Here is a 19,343-nt window from a genome sequence, read left to right as displayed (position 1 = left end):
ATACTAATACTATCAATATATTAATACTATCAATATACTAATACTACTATCAATATACTAATACTACTATACTAATACTACTACTATAGTAATACTACTATCAATATACTAATATCAATATACTAATACTATCAATATACTAATACTACTATAAATATACTAATACTACTATCAATATACTAATACTATCAATATACTAATACTACTATAAATATACTAAAACTACTATACTAATACTACTATCATTATACTAATACTATCAATATACTAATACTATCAATATACAAATACTACTATCATTATATACTAATACTACTGTAGTAATACTATGATCATTATACTACTATAGTAATAGTACAAATACTATAGTAGTACTAGTAGTACTACTAGTAGTACTCATACTCAACTATACGACTACAAATAACCAAAATGAAAACATGAATTGTCAGCATGTTGTTATTAATAGTCATAATATAAATATAAATATTATAATTATTATAAATATTCGATACATTTCAACTTTACTTACAACTTTTAAAATCTGATCCAAATGTTTTTGTAATAAATTAAAATCAATGATCAGAAGATAAAGTGTGTTTTATTCATATTTATAGTTTTATTGTGTACGAGATTAATTTTATTATTTAACATGTTCGTCTTATTTATCGTATATTATTTAATAATCTGTTTTTCAAGCTGTGATGTCAGATTATAATTTAATTATTATAACTAAACATGTTTAATTATTAATACAAAATAAAGACTTTCATCAAGTTATTTTATTCAAAACATCTTTTACTTTGTAACATCTTTAAACTTTATTCATAAAACAATCTACAAAGTCAAATGTTCACACACACACACACTAAACTCTTAAAGGAACCAAATGTGTGAGTGTGTGTGCGAGAGTGAGCGTGCGTGCGCGAGAGTGTGTGTGTGTGTGAGTGTGTGTGTGAGTGTGTGAGTGTGTGAGTGTGTGAGTGTGTGAGTGTGAGTGTGTGAGTGTGAGTGTGTGTGTGTGTGTGTGTGTGTGTGTGTGTGTGTGTGTGTGTGTGTGTGTGTGAGTGTGTGCGTGCGTGCGTGCGTGTGTGTGTGTGACCTCACTGTGAGCATCAGGTGAGAAGAGTTTGAACACATTTAAAACTGCAGAAGAAGAAGTTGAACGTTCGTCTGAAAGACGTCGACATTAATATTAATAAACTCATGACGTCACTAAAGTTAAACACTGATCGTCCTCCTGAAGGAGACCCAGTCCTCGTGTCTCTCAGCTGGTCTGGGACCAGGTCTGGGACCAGGTCTGGGATCAGACCCGGTCTGCCGTGTTGCTGTTGAGTCCCAGAGCCTGAACCACGTCCAGACTGAGCCCACTCTTTAGAGTCCTCCTCACTGAAACACACACACACATTATTATTATTATTATTAAATATCATATTTATATGTAGACAACATGATCCTGTCCTCCAGGTCTCTATAGGATCTATCTGGACCAGGTCTGGGTCTGGATTCAGACTGATGTGTATCTGCTCACAGAGGATTTACTGAGGAAGTAAAAACAGAGATGAGTCTGTTATGGACACAGAGTCTGAACCAGACTAAACCGGCTGAGGGGACAGAGACTCATGCTGGTTCTGGATCAGACCTGCAAGGGGGGCATCTCAAGTCCAGGTCTTCTTCTTAAAAAACTCTCTAAAAGACTCTTTTCTTGTCCTTTGTTTCGAACACTTTCTTAACATTCAGACTCAGTCTGATTCAGAATCAGATCCACACCGGGACATATACTCACATGACTTCCTGTTCATGCGGGACCGCTTGCGGGTCTTGGGACTGGACGGTCTGTCTGAGGGGTTCTGGGTCACGGACTTGACCAGTCGGTCCATTATCTCGTCCGTGGCGTCATCCTGGGAGGCGGTCCCGTCTTCTCTGGCTACGAACATCTGGGACGGACTCACGCTGCCGAGACCTGAGGACCAGGACCAGAGACAGAACCAGAAGGGACATGAGGAGGACAGTGTTGAGGTCTTGGTCCAGAGTCCTAGAGGAGGAACTAGACTTACTGCGGACGGCTCTGGAGCGTCTCAGGCCTCTCTGGTCCACAGTCAGGCTGTCGGTGCTGATCAGCAGGTTCTTCATGTTCTCATGCTCCTCCTGACCAGGCTCCGCCTCCGGGGAGACGGGGGAGGAGCCATCCTCTAGAGGCACCGCCCCCGAAAACTTCTCAGTCTGAGAGGAAGACGAAGAAAAAGAGGAGGAAGAGAAGGAAGAAGAGGAGGAGGAATAGAGAGAATAAAGGGATTACTAATGATTAATACATGTTTTTAACATCACAATAGAGACAGAACCTGATCCAGGATCACGTGGTCCTCATTACCTCTGTGATCATCTTGCCCCTGGTCTTGGTCCTCTCTCTGTGAGCGGCTCGTTTCTGTTTGAGGGTCAGGACCCGTTCTCTGGTGGTCCGGTACTCCAGAGAGAACTCACTGATGATCCGACAGAAACTGGTCACTCTGATGTCCCTCACCGAGGAGGACGGCTGACCCAGGAACAGCAGGAAGGAGTGGAACCTGGAGGAGGAAGGTTCTGTCCGTCAGTCTGGTCCAAACAGTATGAAAGTGTCTTTGTGTCTCTGTCTCTTTGTGTCTCAGGTGTGTGTCTCTGTCTCTTTGAGTCTCAGGTGTGTGTCTCTGTCTCTTTGTGTCTCAGGTGTGTGTCTCTGTCTCTTTGAGTCTCAGGTGTGTGTCTCTGTCTCTTTGAGTCTCAGGTGTGTGTCTGTCTCTTTGAGTCTCAGGTGTGTGTCTGTCTCTTTGAGTCTCTGCGTCTGTGTCCCACCTGTTGATGACCCTCCTGTGGACCACCTTGAGGATGATGATCCTCTGAGTACAGTCCTTCAGGAAGTCTGTCAGCTTGTTCTTCAGCAACGCCTTCATCTCGTGTTTGGTCACCACCTTCAGGTTGTCCCATGATGCTTTGCAGCGTCTCTCCAGCTGCACCAGGTTCTCTGACAGCAGCTCAAAGTCTACCTGGAGGAGACGGAGACACTCACCTGGTGAGCAGCTGGACAATCGAGACCGAACGAACGGATTTATTTACTAAAAGTGGAACCTGTACTTTGGAGGAGCGGGTGATGGCGGGAACCTCCGAGTAGACGTCAGAGGATTCTGGGTAATTTTCCAGCAGCAGGCTGCAGGTGTGATGCAGCAGAGACTGACGGTGGACCGTGTCCTTCACCTCCACCACCTTCTCCAGGTAACCCAGCTCAAAGCCTGTAGCCTGCGCACACACACACACACACTGATCTCTAATCTGTGTTTGGAAGAACAACAGGTTTATCTGAACGAGCCCAGCTGATCTGCAGTCTGTTCCAGATATCGTCCTGATAACTAGATATGAAGATCAGATTTCAGTTCATACACAAACAGCAGCTTCAGAAGGACAGAAGGACACGTCTTCCACACACACACACACACACACACACACACACACACACACACACACACACACACACACACACACACACACACACACACACACACACACACACACACACACACACACACACACACGGTGTGTCCGTCCTCACGTTGGAGCTGTTCAGGAAGTTCCCGATGGCGAGCAGCGTGGCCAGGATCCTCCTGAAGGTCTGGTTGGAGGAGAGCTGCTCCATGCCCAGCTTCAGGTCAAACAGAGGCTCAGCGATCTCCTGCAGGGACAGACTCAGGATCAGTCTCTGTGAGACACCGTTCACCTGTCCTCAGAGCTGCGGTCCTCCTCGTGGCGTTACCTTCTCCAGAGCCTCGTAGTTGAGTTTGAAGGCCCAGAGCTGCAGGCGGGGGGTCAGGGCGCTGATGGAGCCCAAGCTCAGCAGGAACTGCTCCGCCGTCCCCAGAGGGACGTCGGGGTTGGCCAGCTGAGCGTCCTGGATCTTCTGCTTCTCCTCCTCTGTGGGGGTCATGGTCAGGATCTTCTGCTCAGGACAGAGGGGTGGTCAGCTGAGTCTGGTTAAGGTATAGCTGGTGGTCTACTTTAATACACACTCACTCTGTTTTAATGGTAGAGGTTTAAATAAAACAATAAGATACTGTTATTTCCTGTGACCCTCTAAATCGTCTTTATCATCACAACCCTCTGCTGACAGGAAGTGATCATTGGCCCGATCCCAATCTCCACCCTTACGCACATTCAGCCGGTCACATTAAACGTACTCAGAAACATTAAGGATTAAAGATGGAACATTAAAAGGAAGTGCTCTTTACCTCTGTCCCCTGACAGGAAGTGATCTTTACCTCTGTCCCCTGACAGGAAGTGATCTTTACCTCTGTCCCCTGACAGGAAGTGATCTTTACCTCTGTCCCCTAACAGGAAGTGCTCTTTACCTCTGTCCCCTGACAGGAAGTGATCTTTACCTCTGTCCCCTAACAGGAAGTGATCTTTACCTCTGTCCCCTGACAGGAAGTGATCTTTACCTCTGTCCCCTGACAGGAAGTGATCTTTACCTCTGTCCCCTGACAGGAAGTGATCTTTACCTCTGTCCCCTGACAGGAAGTGATCTTTACCTCTGTCCCCTGACAGGAAGTGCTCTTTACCTCTATCCCCTGACAGGAAGTGATCTTTACCTCTGTCCCCTAACAGGAAGTGATCTTTACCTCTGTCTCCTGACAGGAAGTGATCTTTACCTCTGTCCCCTGACAGGAAGTGATCTTTACCTCTGTCCCCAGACAGGAAGTGATCTTTACCTCTGTCCCCTAACAGGAAGTGATCTTTACCTCTGTCTCCTGACAGGAAGTGATCTTTACCTCTGTCCCCTGACAGGAAGTGATCTTTACCTCTGTCCCCTAACAGGAAGTGATCTTTACCTCTGTCCCCTAACAGGAAGTGCTGACAGGAAGTGATCTTTACCTCTGTCCCCTAACAGGAAGTGCTCTTTACCTCTATCTCCTGACAGGAAGTGCTCTTTACCTCTATCTCCTGACAGGAAGTGATCTTTACCTCTATCCCCTCCTTGCTGATGGCGAACTCGTCAAAGTTGAGGATCGCGGTCTTGATGACGTGGACGGCCGGCAGGACAGTCATACCGATGTTGATGGCGTTGCTCCTCTTTGAGTCCAGGACCTGAATCTCAGACCTCTTTGTCTCAGGTCCTTTCTACAACGAGACATCAGATTAATAACTATCAATAAGAGCGAATAACAGCACTAATTATAGTTACTAAAACTATTATTAAGTAGTTAATAACAATACTGATAATAGTTAATAACAGCTAAAAACAGTAGTAAGAGTTAGGTCTCTTATCCTGATCCTGTTTATATATTTATATCTTATTAAACTATTTCATTTAGCTTTCTTTCACATTAATGAATAAAATGTTGAGAAATTGGTCGACTGTATATCCTAATAAAGTAATTGTCTTCCAGCCGTTTGTATGAAGAAGACCTCACGACCCCAACGAACCCTGAGATATCGATTTATCTGTGATGAGATATCAGCTGATTGATCAGCTTCCCACAATGCATCTGTTCTCCAGCTGAAGCCGTGGTACCTTTACGGTGGACAGTTCCTTGGCTTTGGACTCAAACAGGTGCTCCAGCCGGGACGTGTCCACGGACACTTTGTCCAGAGACGCCCACACCGTCCCACGACCGAACCGACACCGCTGAGGCCCGTCGGCCTGCTTCAGCTCCCTCCAGAACAACTTCACCGTCTTCTTCTTCTGAGAGGAGGAGGACGAGGGGGGAGGAGGAGGAGGAGGAGCACCGGGAGGAAGGGGAGGAGGAGGAGGGGCTAGACCGCCTGGTAGTGGAGGAGGAGGAGGAGGAGGAGGAGGAGGAGGAGGAGGAGGAGGAGGAGGAGGAGGAGGAAGACCACCCAGGCCCGGGGGGGGAGGAGGAGGAGGTGGGACGCCAGAGAAGCAGGAGGAAGAGGAGTCGAAGGAGTCCATGTCCAGGACATCGATGTCCTCCTCATCCAGCAGGTCGGAGAAGTCGAGGTCTTTGATTCGCAGAGCGGCGGCGCTCAGCTGCAGCTGGTCCCAGGCGTCGGGGGGGCCTCCGGGACCCAGGGGGGTCATCGGGGTCGTCTCCAGACGCCGAGCGTGAGTCTCGACGTCCACGCTGCTCTGCTGCCTGAGGTGACGGGTCTGATGGAGGACGATCAGGTGACAGAGTGAGGTCAACAGGAAACAGTCAAACTTTTGGTGATGGTTTGAGGTTATTTTGAACTTGAACATCAGCTTCTTTAATTAGTCTTTTATAAACTGTGGAGCCTAAATGTTATTCTCCTGGTGTCCACTAGAGGCATCACTGCTGTATTATAGAGATAATACATGTTATTCTCCTGGTGTCCACTAGAGGCATCAATGCTGTATTATAGAGGTAATACATGTTATTCTCTTAGTGTCCACTAGAGGCATCGCTGCTGTATTATAGAGATAATACATGTTATTCTCCTGGTGTCCACTAGAGGCATCACTGCTGTATTATAGAGATAATACATGTTATTCTCCTGGTGTCCACTAGAGGCATCAATGCTGTACTATAGAGATAATACATGTTATTCTCCTGGTGTCCACTAGAGGCATCACTGCTGTATTATAGAGGTAATACATGTTATTCTCCTGGTGTCCACTAGAGGCATCACTACTGTATTATAGAGATAATACATGTTATTCTCCTGGTGTCCACTAGAGGCATCACTACTGTATTATAGAGATAATACATGTTATTCTCCTGGTGTCCACTAGAGGCATCAATGCTGTACTATAGAGATAATACATGTTATTCTCCTGGTGTCCACTAGAGGCATCACTGCTGTATTATAGAGGTAATACATGTTATTCTCCTGGTGTCCACTAGAGGCATCACTGCTGTATTATAGAGGTAATACATGTTATTCTCCTGGTGTCCACTAGAGGCATCACTGCTGTATTATAGAGATAATACATGTTATTCTCCTGGTGTCCACTAGAGGCATCACTACTGTATTATAGAGATAATACATGTTATTCTCCTGGTGTCCACTAGAGGCACCACTGCTGTATTATAGAGGTAATACATGTTATTCTCCTGGTGTCCACTAGAGGCATCACTGCTGTATTATGTATTAAATCATCTCTCTTAGTTATTGGTCATTATAAGTAAACAGTAAGGGGGCGGGGCTTCAGGAGAAGATCCACATGCAGACAGAAGAACCTGAAACATTCGGACCTGTTGTTCTTCAGCGAGTCGGGCCAGCGCCGCCTGGGCGGAGCCTTCCAGCCCCTCTAGCTCTGCCCTGCGGGAGGCTCTGCTCTCATTGGACGGCTCTGCTGAGCGCGCTTTGACGCTGGAGAGACGCTCCAACACACGACGATGACCACCTGAGAGGAGAACACACAGGAGGTCTCACTCGGACTACAGAACCTGAACCAGCTACACAAAGACACTTCAGACTTTTACACAGTATTTAAAAATGATTAATTTGATCAACTTTGTACAAAAAGAAACTCTAGGAGATAAAGCAGTACATTGCAGAGGTGGAAAGTAACTGAGTACATTTACTCAAGTACTGTACTAAAGTATAAATGTATTAGATTAGAACACGTTATTAATCCCCAGAGTGGGGAGACTCATACAGACAACAACAGACGCGTAAGTAGTTACTTACTTGAGTACATCTCAGAGGGAAATCTTGTACTTCTTCGTCTGCACTACACTTATTTTATATATTGAAAAGCTCAATCAATCAATGGTTGAAGTGGTTTTTACTGTAAAAAACATCTGCTGGATCCTGATGTAACGTTAATAATGTGGTATTAGTACTTTTACTGTCACAGAGTATTTGTACTGTGTGGTATTACTACCTGCAGTAAAGGATGTGAATACTTGCTCCATCAATGGTAACTGTACAGGCCTTCTGTAAACATAGTTTTACTCCATCCCTAAAACTACATTCATGTATTTATAGTTTATAGAGTACTACAGTACTACTACAGCTCAATGAGCCATCTGATCTCACCGGACAGGAAGTGGGCTTCTTCTTCGTTGGTGTCGGGAGCAGCAGCGGTCGGGCTCAGAGGTACTGAGCCGGAGGTCTTGGAGTACAACATGTCCAACAGGAACTTGGTGTCGGTGGACAGAGTACCGCTCGCTGCAGACATAGAGGATCACATGGTGACAGGAAGTCTGAGGGACATCCTTCAGAATAAAAGCAGCAGCTGACTCAATGGTTAACATCTCCTTTCAGAGAATCACCTTAAATATAAAATCTATTTGATCTCTTTTATTCAGAGAGAGAAAAGTCACAGAGCTGCTGCAGGTCCAGAGTCTCCTCACGTTACTGTAATAAATGAATATAATGATTCACACTGAAGTGAGTTAATAAGATCAAATCACAGACGATGGTTTAAACAAAAGGCAGCGTTCACCGCTAATAAACCAGAATGAAAAGATATTTTAAATGATGTACATTTGTTTTTAGTGGTTTTGTTTGTTTTGGTTCTCGTATCTGCAGATCCAAAAATTCAGTAATCGGGAAGTAAACATGGAATCAGAACATCTTCATGTAAAATATATGAAACACTTTATAAAATATCCATTTATGGAAAAAACGTTTGATTGAATTAGATTCATAGAGTATTCATAAAGTAATTATATAGTATTAATATAGTTTTAATGTAGTATTACTATAGTAATACTATAGTATTAAAGACTTTCTGTCACCACAGAGATGATTCCTCATCAGCAGAGACACAAGTGAACAGACACTGAGGATTGTGGGTAACTGAAGTCTCACCTGGGGCATTCTGGGAGTCCGAGGTGGAGACTACCGACAAAGACACAAGAGAAGAAGTAGATGAAAACGAGGGCCTATCCCTTTAAGGAGACGTGATGTCATGAATGAACATATTTACGTTCTTCACTCGGGCCACTGCTGCCCTCCTCAGCAGACTGCAGAGTCGAGGGGATGATGTCATCAGACGAGGACAGCCTGGACTGGCTGAGGTGTTTACTTCTTCTCTTCTTCTCCCACTGAGTGGCTGCCAGGCTGCGTAGGAAGGTGTCTCTGTAGAGGGGGGCAGGAACCCAGGTGAGACGGAGCCAACATTCCAACATTGCCGACATGCTGCTTCATCATCATCAGTTATTGATTTTATTAATAACATGTGTCGTCATGTTCAGACTCAAACCAGAAACAAGTGTCTCATAGAGCTCCTTTAAATGTTTTTTAAGACGTCTTCAGTAGGAACCAATGAGACGCAGACAGGAAGTGAGACCGTGTTGAGGGACGGACCAACATGTTGACGGTTTGAGTCTGAACACGAGAAACATAAAGAATTAATACTTTTATTTAGAGGTCTGCAAAAAAAAAACAGAGGACCAGAGATTAGACTCCACCCAGCAATCAGGAACTATAAGGACCAGAGATTAGACTCCACCCAGCAATCAGGAACTATAAGGACCAGCAACACACACACACACACACACACACACACACACACACCAGAGCCCGGCTATCCTCCCTCCAGCTCCCAGCATGCAGTGGGGCTGCAGCTATACTTACTGAAACCTCCTCAGAACCGGCTTGTCTGGATTTACATTACAGTCATCTGAGCTGCAGAGACACACACGTTATGTTCCTCAGAACAAACAAAGAATGAAGTGATATCAGTGCTGCAGACAGTGTCAGATTAACATTTTAATAGAAGTTTTGATTTGTGGTCAAAACCACGTTTACTTTCATTTAAGTATTTATATCAGTTTCGATGTTAAAGTCTGAGTTCTACCACCGTGTCCTCGTGAGAGGGACCAGTTAAAGAACCAGTCAAAGAACCAGTCAAAGGACCAGTTAAAGAACCAGTCAAAGAACCAGTCAAAGGACCAGTTAAAGAACCAGTCAAAGGACCAGTTAAAGAACCAGAACCAGTCAAAGGACCAGTGAAAGAACCAGTCAAAGGACCACTTAAGCCGTGTTCACACCAAACGCGTTTCACGCGGCGCGAATCGCGCTAAATGCACCAAACGCGCCGCCGGCATCGCCGGGGACTATTTGTGTTCATTCGCGTCCCGCGCCAAAAAGGGGGCGTGGCTTATCGGCCTGAAAGCTGTTCAACTGTCCGCCATCAACCGTAGAAAAATAGCCTCTATTTCTGCTCAGTACGTGTTGTGGAAGTCCCAGATATCACGGGGAACTAAACGCCGTCATGTCTGGTTCATAACATAGTCCGGAGGAGCACCATGAATTTCATCGAGCTCACTGTGTCTAGCGAGCCACACGTCTGCTGTTTACTACAGCTGTATGAACACACAATAAACTGACTTGGCTGTGATTTAACGGAAATAAACCGACAAAAAGGGACTCCGAAATAACTACGTAATGATGCCGATTTGTACTTGTTTTATCAATGAAGCTCGGATCGATCGGTGCTAGGCTATGCTAACATTACAGCAGCTCCATCAACACTCACGATAACGTCATATAGACGTAAATACGGCAGCGTCTATTTCATTGTTTGTACCATATGGTTTACACACACACATGTCTACACATAGTTTGGTCCGGTCTCTACTGATATGAGGTATCGTAGAGCTCTGGGTGAACATAGCGGCTAGAGCATTTATTTTCTGATTTAGCAACGGCAGGACTTCACTGATGACGGAGAGAGCAACTCAACGCTGATTGGCTATCGCGCTGGAGCATCACGCGATTTTTTCGCAGAAGTTCAAATATTTCAACTTCTGCGTTTGGGGCGTTTGAGGCGTTTCGGCGTTTTGACGCGTCAAACGCGCCGCGCCAAACGCGCCATCGCGTCCAACGCGTCTGTACATAGACTTTGAATGTAATCGCGCCGCGTTCAACGCGTTAAACGCGTTTGGTGTGAACACGGCTTTAAAGAACCAGAACCAGTCAAAGGACCAGTCAAAGGACCAGTCAAAGAACCAGTGAAAGAACCAGTCAAAGAACCAGTCAAAGAACCACTTAAAGAACCAGTCAAAGGACCACTTAAAGAACCAGAACCAGTGAAAGAACCAGTCAAAGGACCAGTGAAAGAACCACTTAAAGAACCAGTCAAAGGACCAGTCAAAGAACCAGTCAAAGAACCAGTGAAAGAACCACTTAAAGAACCACTTAAAGAACCAGTCAAAGGACCAGTGAAAGAACCACTTAAAGAACCAGTCAAAGAACCAGTCAAAAAACCAGTCAAAGAACCAGTCAAAGAACCAGTCAAAGAACCACTTAAAGAACCACTTAAAGAACCAGTCAAAGGACCAGTGAAAGAACCACTTAAAGAACCAGTCAAAGAACCAGTCAAAAAACCAGTCAAAGAACCAGTCAAAGAACCAGTCAAAGAACCACTTAAAGAACCAGTCAAAGGACCACTTAAAGAACCAGAACCAGTGAAAGAACCAGTCAAAGGACCAGTGAAAGAACCACTTAAAGAACCAGTCAAAGGACCACTTAAAGGACCAGTCAAAGGACCAGTCAAAGAACCAGTCAAAGAACCAGTGAAAGAACCACTTAAAGAACCACTTAAAGAACCAGTCAAAGGACCAGTGAAAGAACCACTTAAAGAACCAGTCAAAGAACCAGTCAAAGAACCAGTCAAAGGACCACTTAAAGAACCAATCAAAGAACCAGTGAAAGGACCAGTCAAAGGACCACTTAAAGAACCAGTCAAAGGACCACTTAAAGAACCAATCAAAGAACCAGTGAAAGGACCAGTCAAAGGACCAGTCAAAGAACCAGTGAAAGGACCAGTCAAAGAACCAGTGAAAGAACCACTTAAAGAACCACTTAAAGAACCAGTCAAAGGACCACTTAAAGAACCACTTAAAGAACCACTTAAAGAACCAGTCAAAGAACCAGTCAAAGGACCACTTAAAGAACCAGTCAAAGGACCAGTCAAAGGACCAGGGAAAGAACCACTTAAAGAACCAGTCAAAGGACCAGTCAAAGGACCACTTAAAGAACCACTTAAAGGACCAGTCAAAGAACCAGTCAAAGAACCAGTCAAAGAACCAGTCAAAGGACCACTTAAAGAACCAATCAAAGAACCAGTGAAAGGACCAGTCAAAGGACCACTTAAAGAACCAGTCAAAGGACCACTTAAAGAACCAATCAAAGAACCAGTGAAAGGACCAGTCAAAGGACCACTTAAAGAACCAATAAAAGAACCAGTGAAAGGTCCAGTCAAAGGACCACTTAAAGAACCACTTAAAGAACCAGTCAAAGGACCACTTAAAGAACCAGTCAAAGGACCACTTAAAGAACCAGTCAAAGGACCAGTCAAAGGACCAGTCAAAGAACCAGTGAAAGAACCACTTAAAGAACCACTTAAAGAACCAGTCAAAGGACCAGTGAAAGAACCACTTAAAGAACCAGTCAAAGAACCAATCAAAGGACCAGTGAAAGAACCAGTCAAAAGACCAGTGAAAGAACCAATCAAAGAACCAGAACCAGTGAAAGAACCAGTGAAAGAACCAGTCAAAGGACCACTTAAAGAACCAGTCAAAGAACAAGTGAAAGGACCAGTCAAAGGACCAGTGAAAGAACCAGTCAAAGAACCAGTCAAAGAACCAGTCAAAGGACCACTTAAAGAACCAATCAAATAAACCAGTGAAAGGACCAGTCAAAGGACCACTTAAAGAACCAGTCAAAGAACCAGTGAAAGAACCAGTCAAAGGACCACTTAAAGAACCAGTCAAAGAACAAGTGAAAGAACCAGTCAAAGGACCAGCGAAAGAACCAGTCAAAGAACCAGTCAAAGAACCAGTCAAAGGACCACTTAAAGAACCAATCAAAGAACCAGTGAAAGGACCAGTCAAAGGACCACTTAAAGAACCAGTCAAAGAACCAGTGAAAGAACCAGTCAAAGGACCACTTAAAGAACCAGTCAAAGAACAAGTGAAAGGACCAGTCAAAGGACCAGTGAAAGAACCAGTCAAAGAACCAGTCAAAGAACCAGTCAAAGGACCAGTCAAAGGACCAGTCAAAGGACCAGTCAAAGGACCACTTAAAGAACCAATCAAAGAACCAGTCAAAGGACCACTTAAAGAACCAGTCAAAGGACCAGTGAAAGAACCAATTAAAGAACAACTTAAAGAACCAGTCAAAGGACCAGTCAAAGGACCAGTCAAAGAACCAGTGAAAGAACCAGTGAAAGAACCACTTAAAGAACCACTTAAAGAACCAGTCAAAGGACCACTTAAAGAACCACTTAAAGGACCACTTAAAGAACCAGTCAAAGGACCAGTCAAAGAACCACTTAAAGAACCAGAACCAGTCAAAAGACCAGTGAAAGAACCACTTAAAGAACCAGTCAAAGGACCAGTCAAAGGACCAGTGAAAGAACCACTTAAAGAACCAGTCAAAGGACCACTTAAAGAACCACTTAAAGAACCAGTCAAAGGACCAGTCAAAGGACCAGTGAAAGAACCAGTGAAAGAACCAGTCAAAGGACCAGTCAAAGGACCACTTAAAGAACCAGTCAAAGGACCAGTGAAAGAACCAGTGAAAGAACCACTTAAAGAACCACTTAAAGAACCAGTCAAAGGACCACTTAAAGAACCAGAACCAGTCAAAGGACCAGTGAAAGAACCACTTAAAGAACCATTCAAAGGACCAGTCAAAGGACCACTTAAAGAACCAGTCAAAGGACCAGTCAAAGAACCAGTGAAAGAACCAGTGAAAGAACCACTTAAAGAACCACTTAAAGAACCAGTCAAAGGACCACTTAAAGAACCAGAACCAGTCAAAGGACCAGTCAAAGGACCAGTGAAAGAACCACTTAAAGAACCAGTCAAAGGACCAGTGAAAGAACCACTTAAAGAACCAGTCAAAGAACCAGTCAAAGAACCAGTCAAAGGACCAGTCAAAGGACCACTTAAAGAACCAGTCAAAGGACCACTTAAAGAACCAATCAAAGAACCAGTGAAAGGACCAGTCAAAGGACCACTTAAAGAACCAGTCAAAGGACCACTTAAAGAACCAATCAAAGAACCAGTGAAAGGACCAGTCAAAGGACCACTTAAAGAACCAATCAAAGAACCAGTGAAAGGACCAGTCAAAGGACCACTTAAAGAACCAGTCAAAGAACCAGTCAAAGGACCACTTAAAGAACCAGTCAAAGGACCACTTAAAGAACCAGTCAAAGAACAAGTGAAAGGACCAGTCAAAGGACCACTTAAAGAACCAGTCAAAGAACCAGTCAAAGAACCAGTCAAAGAACCAGTCAAAGGACCAGTCAAAGAACCAGTCAAAGGACCACTTAAAGAACCAGTCAAAGAACAAGTGAAAGGACCACTTAAAGAACCAGTCAAAGGACCAGTCAAAGAACCAGTCAAAGGACCAGTCAAAGGACCACTTAAAGAACCAGTCAAAGAACCAGTCAAAGGACCAGTCAAAGGACCACTTAAAGAACCAGTCAAAGAACAAGTGAAAGGACCACTTAAAGAACCAGTCAAAGAACCAGTCAAAGAACCAGTCAAAGGACCAGTCAAAGGACCACTTAAAGAACCAGTCAAAGAACCAGTCAAAGGACCAGTCAAAGGACCACTTAAAGAACCAGTCAAAGAACAAGTGAAAGGACCAGTCAAAGAACCAGTCAAAGAACCAGTAAAAGGACCAGTGAAAGGACCAGTGAAAGGACCACTTAAAGAACCAGTCAAAGAACCAGTGAATGGACCAGTGAAAGGACCAGTGAAAGGACCACTTAAAGAACCAGTCAAAGAACCAGTCAAAGAACCAGTCAAAGAAACAACAGATAAAAACAGTATTTACATTTCATGGGATTTTATAAGGATGATTCATTTTTAAATGTTTAGAAACAGGAAGTCATAAAAATCTACATTTGAGTAAATATTTAGCAGCCAAATCTAGTTAGTTTACAGAATGTTCAACCTCCCAAAACGTTCTCAACCTCTCAGTAATGTTCTCAACCTCCCAGTAACGTTCTCAACTTCTCAGTAACGTTCTCAACTTCTCAGTAACGTTCTCAACTTCTCAGTAACGTTCTCAACCTCCCAGTAACGTTTTCAACCTCCCAGTAACGTTCTCAACCTCAACCTCCCAGTAACGTTCTTAACCTCCCAGTAACGTTCTCAGCCTCTCAGTAATGTTCTCAACCTCCCAGTAACGTTCTCAATCTCCCAGTAACGTTCTCAACCTCCCAGTAACGTTCTCAACCTCCCAGTAACGTTCTCAGCCTCTCAGTAATGTTCTCAACCTCCCAGTAACGTTCTCAACTTCTCAGTAACGTTCTCAACTTCTCAGTAACGTTCTCAACCTCCCAGTAACGTTTTCAACCTCCCAGTAACGTTCTCAACCTCAACCTCCCAGTAACGTTCTTAACCTCCCAGTAACGTTCTCAGCCTCTCAGTAATGTTCTCAACCTCCCAGTAACGTTCTCAATCTCCCAGTAACGTTCTCAACCTCCCAGTAACGTTCTCAGCCTCTCAGTAATGTTCTCAACCTCCCAGTAACGTTCTCAACCTCCCAGTAACGTTCTCAACCTCCCAGTAACGTTCTCAGCCTCTCAGTAATGTTCTCAACCTCCCAGTAACGTTCTCAACCTCCCAGTAACGTTCTCAACCTCCCAGTAACGTTCTCAACCTCTCAGTAATGTTCTCAACCTCAACCTCCCAGTAAAGTTCTCAACGGGTCAGCTCTTGTTGTTTCAGTTTGTTTTCTTGATTCATGAATAACATGAAACTTTAAATCAACACTTTGACTCTTTACTGGAGATCCATGACTAAAATAAGTGATATATATAAACTAAATTAACTTTAACATCTGAAGATTACACAAGTATTCACACAGCAAGAGGAAGAGGAAGAGGAAGAAGAGGAGGCGTGTACTTACCAGAAGAGTGAGTCAGCCTCCCCAGAGCTGGGGTAGGGGGGAGGGAGGAAGGAGAAAGGGAGGAAGGAGGAGAAAAGACGGGGGAGGAAATTAGAGGAACAACATTATGTTATTCATAATGTTATGATAGAGACAGACAGACCTTCTTCAATGATTCTATCAAACTGAACATCTAAAACATACAATTACTGAAAAATAAACCAGAAACCCTAACCTAGAAAATATCCAGATATAATCTAAAGATAAACCAGAAAATATCCAGATATAATCTACAAATAAACCAAAAAAGATCCAGATACAATGTAAAGATTAACCTGACAAGATCCAGATATAATCTAAAGATAAACCAGAAAAGATCCAGATATAATCTAAAGATAAACCAGAAAAGACCCAGATATAATCTAAAGATAAACCAGAAAAGATCCAGATATAATCTAAAGATAAACCAGAAAAGATCCAGATATAATCTAAAGATAAACCAGAAAAGATCCAGATATAATCTAAAGATAAACCAGAAAAGATCCAGATATAATCTGAAGATAAACCAGAAAAGATCCAGATATAATCTAAAGATAAACCAGAAAAGATCCAGATATAATCTGAAGATAAACCAGAACAGATCCAGATATAATCTAAAGATAAACCAGAAAAGATCCAGATATAATCTGAAGATAAACCAGAACAGATCCAGATATAATCTAAAGATAAACCAGAAAAGATCCAGATATAATCTAAAGATAAACCAGAAAAGATCCAGATATAATCTAAAGATAAACCAGAAAAGACCCAGATATAATCTAAAGATAAACCAGAACAGATCCAGATATAATCTAAAGATAAACCAGAACAGATCCAGATATAATCTGAAGATAAACCAGAACAGATCCAGATATAATCTAAAGATAAACCAGAACAGATCCAGATATAATCTGAAGATAAACCAGAACAGATCCAGATTTAATGTATAAATATAAAATATCCTTTAATCTGCAGCATTGTGGTTGCTGTAGCTACGTCACCATGAATCACAGTACATCTACTCCACTTACTTGAAACTGGTTTTAGTCTCCGTCTTGTTGTTGAGCTGCTCCTGGTTCAACTGGGACGAGTTCTCCTGGTGAGGGAGGTCTGAGGAAGACGAGCTGCCACACACACACACACACACACACACACACACACACACACACACACACACACACACACACACACACACACACACACACACACACACACACACACACACACACACACACACACACACACACACACACACACACGAAAAAAAGGGTGTAAAGACTCTCCAAACAGGGAGACTGTGGCTAAGTGGTGGAGAGCAGGGCCCTCTTTCAATCAGAGGATCGGCGGTTCGATCCCCAGCTCCGCATGATGATATGATCGCATGATCGCATGATGATATGATCGCATGATGATATGATCGCATGATGATATGATCGCATGATCACATGATGATATGATCGCATGATGATATGATCGCATGATGATATGATCGCATGATGATATGATCGCATGATGATATGATCGCATGATGATATGATCACATGATGATATGATCACATGATGATATGATCACATGATGATATGATCACATGATGATATGCGCATGATGATATGATCGCATGATGATATGATCGCATGATGATATGATCGCATGATCGCATGATGATATGATCGCATGATGATATGATCGCATGATGATATGATCGCATGATGATATGATCGCATGATGATATGATCACATGATGATATGATCGCATGATGATATGATCACATGATGATATGATCGCATGATGATATGATCGCATGATGATATGATCGCATGATGATATGATCGCATGATGATATGATCGCATGATGATATGATCGCATGATGATATGATCGCATGATGATATGATCGCATGATGATATGATCGCATGATGATATGATCGCATGATGATATGATCACATGATGATATGATCGCATGATGATATGATCACATGATGATATGATCGCATGATGATATGATCGCATGATGATATGATCGCATGATGATATGATCACATGATGATATGATCGTAGGGGGCGCTAACATGTCAGCAGGTCTCAGGTCTCTGTTACAGACCTGCAGGAGGCTGAAGGCTCCTCAGAGATGGAGCTGGTTTTGGAGAAGAGCCTGGACCTCCTGTTCAGACCCAGAGCTGACATGTGGTGGCTAAGGAAAGAGCGACTCCTAGTGGTCCAGACCCGCCAAGGGAAGGAGGAAGAGAAGGAGGGAGGAAGGGAGGAAGGGAGAGAGACACCAGTGATCAGAGACAGGAAACACCAAGTCACCAAAATAGACCCAGAACCAGAAGAGACCCAGGACCAAAATCCAAATCCCAGAACCAGATCCCAGACAGACATGCAGAGAGAGACCCAGTCTATAATGGATTCCTTCACCAGTTATTGTTTCTATTAATTGTTTAATCGATACAACATCAGCAAACTGAGCCTCAACTGAAGTCATCAAACAGTTCCACTGCAGTAAAAGTATATACTGTATACTCATATACTAGTGTAGAAATACTCCATTACAAGTAAAAGTACTGCATTCAAAATGTCACTGAAGTAAAATTACAAAAGTATACTTCAAGTACCAAAGAGTAAAAGTACTCATTATGCATAATAATATGTATTATACTACTGTGTTATGATTAGTGATGCATGAATGTAAAGTCTGAATCTAGAGTAATACGTCCTCGTTTATTTATTCATTATATTTCTTAATCTTTATCTAAAATATAAACTCAGACCTTTATTGGTTGTGTTCAGTGATTCAGACCCTGATACTGAGTGAATATATATATATATATATATATATATATATAAGCTGTACTGAGTGAACTTACGCGCTGGACGGAGACTTGGCCTCCGGCTCTGTGGTCTCGGTACCGTTGGGGGGCGTGCTGGGGGGCAGAGGAGACCCTCTGGGGGGCGTGCTGGGGGGCAGAGGAGACCCTCTGTGGGACCCGGACGGACTGGAGGCAGCCGGGCTGCCGGGGTCAGACGTCAGCGGGGACGAGGCCCTGCTGCCCGACCCCGCCGTGGAGGAGGAGGAGGCGGAGGAGATCACGGGGGAGAGAAGGGGGGGGATGTTGGCGGTGGTGGGGGAGAGGAAGGTGGGGGGAGTGGGGGAGGCGCAGGGGGAGGAGCCTGCGGAGGAGGACAGGAGGTCCGGCAGGTTTTGGCTGGACGAGCGGCGACTCCTCCGTCCCTCCTGATCGCCGGCGGCCATCTTTCTTCTCTCCTTACGGAGGTGAGGGGAGGAGTCGTCCATCTCACCGTCCTCGTTCTTCAGCGCGGTCTACACACACACACACACACACACACACACACACACACACACACACACACACACACACACAAAGAGTAGATCTGGTCTGCTCCTCGTTCAATAAACAACACGTCACTTATTGGCTGCGTTATATTCACGTTGTGTATTAAAGTCCATAAAACAACATAAACATGTAATGAAC

The 19,343-nt window shown here is 43.7% G+C and overlaps 1 protein-coding gene across 1 annotated transcript in view; it reads right to left on the bottom strand.

Moving 5' to 3' along the window:
- Window positions 1–702: 702 nt before the first annotated feature.
- Window positions 703–19,343, bottom strand: part of fhod1 (formin homology 2 domain containing 1) — a 38,051-nt gene continuing 19,410 nt past the window's right edge. The window contains exons 10-28 of the mRNA XM_079158658.1: window positions 18,717–19,171; window positions 17,951–18,058; window positions 16,878–16,970; window positions 15,829–15,855; window positions 9,532–9,582; window positions 8,882–9,033; window positions 8,764–8,793; window positions 7,987–8,118; window positions 7,197–7,348; window positions 5,534–6,130; window positions 4,984–5,139; window positions 3,779–3,961; window positions 3,578–3,697; window positions 3,106–3,267; window positions 2,827–3,017; window positions 2,369–2,561; window positions 2,055–2,220; window positions 1,784–1,960; window positions 703–1,386 (exon numbers count right to left, since the gene is read on the bottom strand). Coding sequence (XP_079014784.1) covers window positions 1,304–1,386; window positions 1,784–1,960; window positions 2,055–2,220; window positions 2,369–2,561; window positions 2,827–3,017; window positions 3,106–3,267; window positions 3,578–3,697; window positions 3,779–3,961; window positions 4,984–5,139; window positions 5,534–6,130; window positions 7,197–7,348; window positions 7,987–8,118; window positions 8,764–8,793; window positions 8,882–9,033; window positions 9,532–9,582; window positions 15,829–15,855; window positions 16,878–16,970; window positions 17,951–18,058; window positions 18,717–19,171 — 3,228 coding nt within the window. The 3' untranslated portion in view covers window positions 703–1,303. The remainder of the gene's footprint in view (window positions 1,387–1,783; window positions 1,961–2,054; window positions 2,221–2,368; window positions 2,562–2,826; window positions 3,018–3,105; window positions 3,268–3,577; window positions 3,698–3,778; window positions 3,962–4,983; window positions 5,140–5,533; window positions 6,131–7,196; window positions 7,349–7,986; window positions 8,119–8,763; window positions 8,794–8,881; window positions 9,034–9,531; window positions 9,583–15,828; window positions 15,856–16,877; window positions 16,971–17,950; window positions 18,059–18,716; window positions 19,172–19,343) is intronic.

This window comes from Pholis gunnellus (assembly GCF_910591455.1).
Source record: "Pholis gunnellus genome assembly, chromosome: 1".
NCBI classification, from domain to species: domain Eukaryota; kingdom Metazoa; phylum Chordata; class Actinopteri; order Perciformes; family Pholidae; genus Pholis; species Pholis gunnellus.
This window is presented reverse-complemented; position numbering and strand designations above follow the sequence as displayed.